The following is a 10,221-nucleotide window of genomic DNA, read 5'->3' as shown; positions in this document are numbered from 1 at the left end:
AGCCAACATGCCATGTTTGAATTTCAACATTTTGTAAATATAAATCGGAATCGAATTTGCCTCGAAGTGGGACGCTGCCATCCCCAAGATACATTTTTGGAACATGCTTTGACTGCAATTGTTCTAACTCATGACAAATGTCGCTTGCGCCCACATAGATGCCATATATATTAGTTCAAGTGGTTCCCAAACTTTTTTTTCGCGACCCCAATTTTCATAAAATCAGAGCCTGCAGATACTCGTGCTGACCTGAAATAATTTTGAGGCCTCCGTATATGAGTTAAGGAAATGGTACTAGTTGAATTGCTAGTTGCACCTGTGCAATGAATATAAAATTTTGACTTCAGACTTCAATCGCATTCTTGAAAATAAAAACAAAAACTGTAACCATGAATGGGCAACTATTGATTGGGTGATACTTATGTATGTATATGACATTTTCTGATGCTACTAGATTAGTAACTACAAATTTCTTAAGCGACCGAAGGAATCAAATGTCCAATTCGTGTTCAAGCTTCCGCAGTGACACCCCTGTATCAACAAATTTGATCAATATATCAAAATTTATCAATATTCGAACATTTTAATATTTCGGAAATATTGAAGTTTGGGTCTCACCGTAATTGTTCAGAACTACAACAAGACTGAGACTGAGCTACCTGTTTTAGGGCTTCATGTACCTTGGAACTCGACAGTAAAATGAAATGTAATTAAACATTACTAAACATGCCAGGCACCATTGCAACATTGGTGGGATTTGAAAAGAATATAAAGCATTAATAAATGCATGTCATGTGCGAGACACAACATACAATAAATCAAAAGTGGATAATATATTATGTCAAATGGAAACTTCATATCATGCTTGTGCTATGTTTATTATCGAAGGGAATAGGGCTGGTGTCAATCATATGCTTCATATTGTGTTTTGATTGGTCACTAAAAACTTCAAACTTTATATAGTGATATTTACGTACATTTTGCAACAAACCTGAATGTATCCCGGGGGAATGGAAAGCCCATAAGATAGTTTATTCATATGGCGCACTACATGTGCTCGCCTTGTTACCATTCCATGTCGGGTATGAGATAAGGTAAGATCTTACATATTTATCCTGGGGGAAGGGAAAACTATAAGACTGCTTGATCATACGACAATCATAGCCTCTTGCTTGGTTACCAGTCCATGTCCAGTTACTTTATCGTATTTTGTATTTATATTGTTTTCTATGTGCAGTGCATTTTCTTTCTTCATGGTGTTCTTATTTTTCTTTTTCAGTAGATTAACAGGTGCGGCGGTGTGACTAATCGTACTAAGCCAGTGGTCGGCAAACTTTATGTACTTGCGGGAAAAATAAACACATTTCCGGTAACGTGCGTAATTTAATCCTGCGAACTATCGCCACATTAACTTAAATTAGGGCGCACATGGACCTTCTATTGCTGTGTTAAAAACCTTCCGCAATGAGACGTGTAACTGGCCATGATATATTTTCAAGTAAACGTTATTTTTATTTACTTATTATCAATGTGAACTTGTGAGGTAATTATGAGCGTGACGATTGTTGAAGTAATTGGTGTCCTTGGCGGTACACGTAATAACCGAATGGTTTCAGTTTACCTACTCCATCAATCTGACTAACATAAACATGAGCAGTACTACTTGCATCTTATTATACATACACTTGACTGCATCATGCCCCACATCCTGATGGGAACGGTGCCACCATCTAAGCCGTGGCAGAAACAAGTGAAGAAGGGTTTCCGTACATTTGAACCCACGACAATTGCACCTGCATATTGCACCTATGAAATTTTTTTCCGTTTTACGGATATTTGAACCCATACTAACCCTAACCCATGGGTTTTAGCCCATGTATGTAGATTGAACCCGCGGATATACACATGGGTTCAAATGTAAGTGGGTTCAAATGTACGGTCACCGTAAAGAATGATACCCACAGAAGTATGTAAAATACCTACACAACCAAGAATTTGCTAAAATTTCCCGATAAGACGTCCTCTTACCAAATCTACAAAAATGAGACAATATGCTGTATTGCGATGGTTTTCAACCAGGGTTCCGACAATACAGCTCAAGGGTTTGCAAGTTAACATTTAAATCAGAATTTTATATCATTATATGCATATTGTCTAAATATAATTGAATAACTATTGGGTGTTCCACTAATATGGAAATTGCTACAACTTGAAGATCATTTTGCCATATTTAGTTTGCTTTTATATATACATGGTGTGCATAAAGTCCTTCACAAAATTACCTAACCAGTTTTTTTTTGTATTGAATCAGTAAACATTTATGTATTTTTACTTCATTTAATACATCTGAGAGAGCCAAAACAAAATATGGCATCGATAAATTCCCTTTTCAATTAAAAAAAGTACTTTATGGACACCCTATGGCATACGCAATAAAATTGCAGTGCCCATTCAGTAGAATACTCTAATAGAATTTTCGCCATCCGAGCAATTGATGAAATATAATAAGGTCACGTTGTACATCGAGAAATAATGAATCTATGCAGTAAGTGTTAAATCCTGTTACAATATTTCATTTGTGATGGACTAAAAGTAAACACTTCGGAAGAACTGAAAATCGGTGTAACAACGTTTATAAAAGACTTGATTAACTTTAGTAGTTAAATTATAGAGGAACATGCAAACTTTTGTTGAGGTTTAATTATGAAACATATACGCAAACACAACAACGGTTAGAAAGTCCACACCAGGCCTTCCTTCCCTCCAGACGCGACGAGAAGCGCGCATGGAGTTCCTAATTACCGGAGACCGCCATGTAACACCTTTTCTATGTATCCTGGCAAATACAGATGTCGCATAAGGGGGTGACTGAAATATCTGGCTGTTCTTTGATTCTTGGAAAACTACTCGAAAACGCGCAACTCTCAGTGTGTCCTCCAGTGCCACAAATATCAAAAGAATGATGTTGTTCAATGAAATTTGATATATTGAAATAAATCCAGTAAAACAGTTCACAATGATGAATGAGGTTAAAGAGGTGTAGATGTGTGGTATTACGTAATGACAGAATGATGCGTTATGATCCAAATGTTGCGGTTTTCTGAATTTAAATAAAAATATTCAAATTCAAATTCAATCATATGAAACAATAATGCATTGAAGCACTTGTAATCTTAAATTATCAATTAAAGTAAATAATATTCGAACACTAACAAGTCATGTTGATCACAAATTAATATCAAACCAAGACAGCACTATGACAGTATGAGGAAAATATTATCATAAACCAGTAATGTAAAACAAAAATTACAATCTTACCGAAACGTTTTGAGCCAGGCAATAACAAATTCAACTTTAGAATATATAGAAATAACTTCTTCAAATTCAGTTCAGGAATCAATCAAATTATAGTCTATTTCTAGATTACTTAAAATTCTACAATAAAAGTTACAGCAGTTATATGTTCTATTAATATAAGCCTCAGGAACGAGCAATTAAATATCCCTACAACCAAACGTTAAACGTAATTTATATAACACATAAAAACAATCCTTGCGAATAAATAAGCAACAACTACCGTCAAAACACGGCAGCGAGTCATGTGACAGCGAGGCAAGATTAGACTTGTCCAACGAGAGTCGATTGCAACATGTGTTGACATCTGGAACTTCCTATTTGTAGTTTCACTTTAGGGAAATCCCCATTGATAGTCGATAATACCAATTTTCGAACTTACATAAACTCCCCCAAATGTATGCATTGGGACAATAAATACATTTCCCCTGAAAGCAAAAAGTTCAAAAATTGCAGAAAACGAAATTATGGTCAAATAATAAAAATTGACAAAATCTCAACTTGTATGTACATGTGCAATAATTTCAAGATTTCTCATCTTGAATAAACAGTCCATAAAAAGCTGTTTTAAACAGTTCAGTCCTTTTATTACTTTTCTTCCACATTTGATTCTTGAATGAGACATAACTTGTTGATTGGTCTTCTCAGTACACCCCATTGAGTTTTGACATCTACATTACGAACTATGTCAAATCTATCCGGATATGTGTTGATAATTCACCCCATTTCCCATTTGCCTCTTGGTACACTGTTGTTTACCACAAGTACTATGTCCCCAACAGTGAAGTTTCTAGTCTTGTCAGGCCATTTTTGACGAATAGCTATGGTTGGCAAATATTCTTTGCAGAATCTTCTCCAGAACTCGTCAGCAAGAAGTTGAACTTGACGCCACTGCAGAAATCTTGATTATCGAACAATCTAGGTGGAATACATGGCGTTGGTCTTTGTAGAAGTAGATGATTTGGGGATAATGGTGCATTATCTCTCGGATCAAAAGAAACCCGACACAAAGGTCTTGAATTGATTATGTATTCTGCCTCCAGAAGCGCAGTGTGCAGAACATCTTGAGATACTACAGGAGATTTATAAAACATCTTGTTCAAAATTCTTCGTATTGATCGAATTAAAATTTCCCAGGAACCTCCTTGGTTGCTGGCTGGCTGTTGGAGTATTGAAATACCAGAGTATTTCTTGTTTTCTGAAGAACCCATCTAATTTGGTATGATCAAGCTTCTGTATTTCTTCTCGCAATATTCGTTGAGCTCCTACAAAATTGGAGCCATTGTCACTGTGTAATTCAAAGGGTTTTGATCTTCTTGCCATAAACCTCCTAAGAGCATTTATAAAAGCATCAGTGGACAAATCTTCAGCCAGTTCAATATGAACAGCTCTTGTTGTGAGGCATGTAAATATGCAGCCATATCTTTTGATTTCACTTCTTCCACGTTTGATCAAATATGGGCCGAAGAAGTCAATTCCCGTCGAATAGAATGGTGGTTGGCCAACCTTTAGACGAGCAGATGGCAGTTCAGCCATTAACTGTTCTCCTTGTCGTGTGTTAGCTTTTCTACAAGTTACACATTTATTCAATTCATGCCGAATTGTTGCTCTTGGTCTTGTGATCCAATATTTTTCACGAATAACATTCCAAGTATGAGAAACACTTGAATGCCCAACTTTCTTGTGATAGAAGTCAATGATCAATCTGGTTAAGTGGTGATCATTTGGTAAAATGATGGGATGTCGCATTTCAAATGAAATAGGAGCTTTATCCAACCTCCCCCCAATCCGTAGAATTCCATCAGGTATTATTGGATCCAGTTTTGCAATTGATTTTGTATGCTCAGCTTTCTTCATCTCATGACGAGCCTTCCTGTCACCAATTTCACTTTTGTCTGATAAATTATCAATGACAGATTTGTAATTTTGATGCTGGACATATTTCACAAGTGCTTGCTCTGCATATTGCATTTCTTCCACAGTTATATTTCTTGTGGTAACAGAATTGTGGTTACGAAAAAAACCTTTATATCGTAACACCCATGCAGTAGAAATCTTGAGTCTTTGTAAATCAGAAAAGCTTTTTATGTAGTTGTCCATTGTGTCAATATTCGAAGCAATAATTGTTGCCACTTTCTTTCTTTCTATTGGCTGAAATTCATCAGGCAAGTCTGTTTTATCTTCACAATTTATTAGCCAACTATCTTCATTCTTCCATAAAAATTCAGGTGCAAGCAACCAACGACTTTTATTGATGAGTGTTTTCAATGATAAGCCGCGTGATGCGTCATCAGCCGGATTGATTTTTGAAGGCACATGTCGCCATTGAGACGGATTTGACTGTCGATGAATCTTGGCCAATCTATTTGCAACAAAGGTACGAAAACGTTTTCTTGGATTGCATATGCTTTGACCAGGGTTGTCCAAAACGAATCGAATATTCGAATGTATTCGAATATCAAGGTATTCGAATACCTTTTCGGCTGATTTTCGAATAATTCCGAATAGTAGCCACTTTTCGCCGTAAACGTGGTGCTTCGTTTTACGGGAATCTTTAAACGACTTTTTAAATCGGCACTTTGATTGTTTATATTCTGTGCGACCGTACGTCGCATAGTGTTGCGACACATTTGCACGTTTGCGTGGGTGGACATTGCCGACATTCGTGTACGAGGCTTTTAATTTACAAATTCATTTCCATTACGTCGAAAAATTGAGAAAGTATGTTTCTTTTATTTCTATGTGGCCTGCTTATTATTCGCATGAGTCTTCTCAAGCATGATTTGTGTAACCTTATATTTGGGTCTTAGGGTCTGCCAATCATGATATTTAATCGCAGGCTGGTTATCGTTACTTTGAAGAGAAACACGGCCACCAAGATAAAGTGATTTGTGACCCTTTCGTTTTGCCGATTCAGCAAAACACGACAGGGACAGGAAAACACAGCTGTGAAATAACCCGTGGACGTACAGTGTAGTACTTATCACATTCCAAAATTATTTCAACATTCGGGTTAATAGGTTGTCCAAAATGATTGCCGCTTTACAACTTAAATCCACCGCTCAATTGTTAAAAATAGTTAATTCTGTGAGTATGATTCTACCAAACTAACATGATCTGGTTCTAAACATATAAAATTATTAGCGAATTTTTCTACCCGTCTTATTGGAGGCCTATATGGAAAAACCCTTTTTTTGAGTGCTAAAAATAGACATCGTCCTATTTGCCATGTGGACTTATTAGCCGGGAAATACGGTAATTATAGCCGTAATTGTTACGATATCGAATAAATTGTCACAAGTTGGAAAAACAAGTCGATTTATTAGAAAATAATTCTGATAACGATAGTTAAAAGTATTCATCCTTTCCAGGATGATTTTTTGTTGCGCAAAATAATCCAATCCATGACTGGTACCAGCATTTAAAATGTCATGCCGTATTAATTTAATTCTGTTCAACGTAACTCATGGTTGTATCGACTATCTGTGGACATAAAATGTGTAGTAAACTGACGGATATTATTAAATATTGATTCCTATTTTCATATTGATAAAATAATGAAAGTATTAATGCCAAATACAACTGGCATTTGTGGACATGAAATACGTGGTAAACTGCCCAATTGTAATTAATTTCGGATTCGTGTTTACAAAATAATAAAACTAATAATTCTAAAATGCAACGGCGATCTGTGGCCTTCAAATGTGTGGTAAACTGCCCGATTTACCAACATTTGAGTTATGATAATAGAATTAAATTGACACGGTAAGGCATTTTAAGTAGTGGTATCGGTCATGGATTCGAATATTTTGCGCAGCACAAAATCATCCTTGTAAAAAGTCCATACTTTTAAATACAAACCAATGGCAACCATTATACAAATTAGTTCCCAAGAGCGGGATAAAATATAAATTCTTTTTCCGACTTGTGACAATTTTTTCGTGAGTACGAAAATAAGAATCAAAACTAATTATATTCGGCACAATATCACGGCAATCTGTGGACATAAATTGTGTGGCAAACTCGCGATTAATATTAATTTTTGATTCCTATTTTCGTATTTACAAAATACAACGGCGATCTGTGGACTTACAATGTGTGGTAAACTACCCGATTATAAATAGTTTTTGATTCCTATTTTCATATTTATAAAATAATAAAAGTATTATTACTGAAACATACAACGGCGATCTGCGGACTTAAAATGTGTGGTAAAGTTCCCAAATATAATTAAGTTTTGATTCGTATTTTCGTACTCACGAAAAAATTGTCACAAGTCGGAAAAATACCTCATACTTTATCCCGCTTTTCGACAAATAATCTGGATAATGGTTGGTATTTAAAAGTATGGCCGTTTTACTAGGGTGATTTTGTGTTGCGCAAATATTCAAATCCATCATCGATACCACTATTGTCGTATTAATTCAATTCTGTTAACATGACTCATGGTATATAAAATATATATCTGCAAATATGAAATGCCTGGTAATATAGCTAGGTTGTAACTTGTAGATAGCAGTTATTCCATTGCTTATTGTATGGAAATTCCTACATACATTTAGATAAGTTTCAATTAGTGGATTTTATTTTCGAAGTATTCGAAATTTCATATTCGAAAAAAATAATTTCGAATGTATTCGAAATAGTGAACTATTCGGTATTGGCCATCCCTGGGCCTTTGACGCACTGCACTTGAATCAGTCCAAAATACAGATTCACAATCAGAATAACCCAACTTTAATCGTAGCCACTTGTCTGCTTTTACAGCTAGCACAGCAGCGACAAGTTCAAGTCTAGGAATGCTTTCAGCCCTCGGAGGAGTCACCTTTGCTTTACCACACAAAAAGGAGCAGTGTATTTGGTTATTTTCATCGACCAGCCTTAAATACGAAACTATACCATAACCGAAGCTGGAAGCATCTGAGAAATGATGTATCTGACAATGTTTGATATTTCCAAGCTCTTGTGGCTTGAAGCATCTTGGAATCGAAATATATTCAAGTTCAGTGAGCTGGTTGAACCAAGTGTCCCATTCTTTGACATTGTCTTCTGTAATTACTCCTCCCAGCCTAATCCTTTTTCAATGATTTCTTGTTGCAACATTTTTGCTACCAGAATCACAGGAGCAAGCATTCCCAGAGGATCAAATAGTGAATTAACCGCAGATAAAATTGTCCTTCTTGTATATGTCTTCAACTTAGGTACAGTTGAACGAAATTGAAAAGCATCGGCATCCACATTCCAAAAAACTCCAAGAACACGCTCTTTTCGAGGTTCATGCAAATCTAAATCCTTTATAGACTGTTCAGATTCTGGAATTTTGGCCATCACAGTGGAACTACGGTATTTGAAATCCACTTTGTTAGATTGAAACCTCCCTTCTTCATCAACTTACAAAGTTGTGTTTTTGTGTCTATTGCATCTTCATCACTATCAGAAGATGTAAGACAGTCATCTACATAAAATCCATTTTCAACAATCTCACAAATTCTTTTATCAAATTCATGACCAAATCGTTTCCCGGTTTCCTTCAAGCAGAATGCAGCAATGCAAGGTGAACTGCAAGCTCCAAATATATGACGTTCCATGGAATATAATTCCGCCTTCTTTGAAATGTCACCATTTGGCCACCAAAGAAATCGCAAAGCATTGCAATCTTCTTTCTTAACTTTAATTTGATGAAACATAGCTTCAATATCAGCAACTAAAGCTATGCGTCCCTTACAAAATTGAGTCAACACACCAATAAGGCTTGACACCAAGTCTGGTCCAGGCATGAGAGTGTCATTGAGAGAAATACCTTTATAAATTGCAGCACAATCAAATACAATACGCACTTTCGGTTTATTTGGGGTACACACCGGGTGGTGGCACAAATACCAAACAGGACCTGCAGGGATATCTTCTTCTTGCGAAAGCTTTTTCGCAAAACCTTTTGTAATATATTCCTGCATTTTTTCTGTGTATTTCTCTCTCAAATCATCATTTTTAGAAAACGTTTCTGGAGATACTCCAGTCTGCGTTCAGCCAATGAATGACTTCCACTTGGCAGCTGTGCTCCAGGACGCCAAGGTTAAGGTATTGTGAAATGCCCATCGAAATGCTCTACAGAGCTCTTCAGAAAATTTAGAACATGTCTATCTTCTTTTTAGGTTGGAAATGTCAAATCTCCAATCTCATCTTCAAAATCAGTGTACCATGTTCTTCTAATCTCTTCTTCAAGTAGCATATCAGACTTCACAAAGTTGACATGGATCTTGTGTGTTGATGGAATATTCACTGATGGTCCGATAATCGACCATCCCAATGGAGATTTTTGTGCAAATGGCTGCTTCTTGTTTCCAGTTCGAACTTCCAACACATAATGTGCATATGGACAATCAGTTCCAATAAGCAGAGAAACCTTTGTATTTTTAATCTTAGGTAGATCAATTTCTTGCAGATGTGGAAGTAGCTTGAATTCTTCATCAGATGGAATAGGATTTGGTTGAACTGGAATCTTGTCAATAGACATCACATTTTCGATGAATATTTCTTCTTTATCGTCGATTGATGCAACAGTGAGATTTACTACAACACCATCATGCATGACTGGTCGTTGTCCTAATGTGTTGATTTCAACAGTCCTTTGTTTTCCAGTCAAACCGAGTTCTTCAATTAGGCTTGTTTCACAAAATGTTGTATCAGACCCAATATCGACCAGAGCATATGCTTCCACTTCCACATTGTTTGCTCGAATCCTGAAAGGCAAAATATTCCTGTAGGTATACATGGAGCTCTTACATGCATTTGAATTAGCTTGAACTGCAGAAGTCACATTCTTCTGAATTGGGCTTTGTTTATCATCATTTCTTTTGAAGTTTGCAT

At 36.2% G+C, this 10,221-nt stretch overlaps 2 protein-coding genes across 2 annotated transcripts; both read right to left on the bottom strand.

Moving 5' to 3' along the window:
- Nucleotides 1-4,175: 4,175 nt before the first annotated feature.
- Nucleotides 4,176-8,682, bottom strand: LOC144420802 (uncharacterized). The gene is made up of 3 exons (XM_078110461.1): nucleotides 8,414-8,682; nucleotides 4,624-5,716; nucleotides 4,176-4,514 (listed from the first exon to the last, which is right to left on the bottom strand). The coding sequence occupies exons 1-3, from the start codon at nucleotides 8,680-8,682 to the stop codon at nucleotides 4,176-4,178; spliced, it is 1,701 nt and encodes a 566-aa protein (XP_077966587.1).
- On the bottom strand, nucleotides 8,682-9,308 carry LOC144420801 (uncharacterized). Its single transcript, XM_078110456.1, has one exon. The coding sequence runs from the start codon at nucleotides 9,306-9,308 to the stop codon at nucleotides 8,682-8,684; it is 627 nt and encodes a 208-aa protein (XP_077966582.1).
- Between the last annotated feature and the right edge of the window lie 913 nt (nucleotides 9,309-10,221).

This window comes from Styela clava, chromosome 3, assembly GCF_964204865.1.
Source record: "Styela clava chromosome 3, kaStyClav1.hap1.2, whole genome shotgun sequence".
Classification (NCBI taxonomy): domain Eukaryota; kingdom Metazoa; phylum Chordata; class Ascidiacea; order Stolidobranchia; family Styelidae; genus Styela; species Styela clava.
The sequence above is the reverse complement of the archived record's forward strand: the minus strand, read 5'-3'. Positions and strand labels throughout refer to the sequence as shown.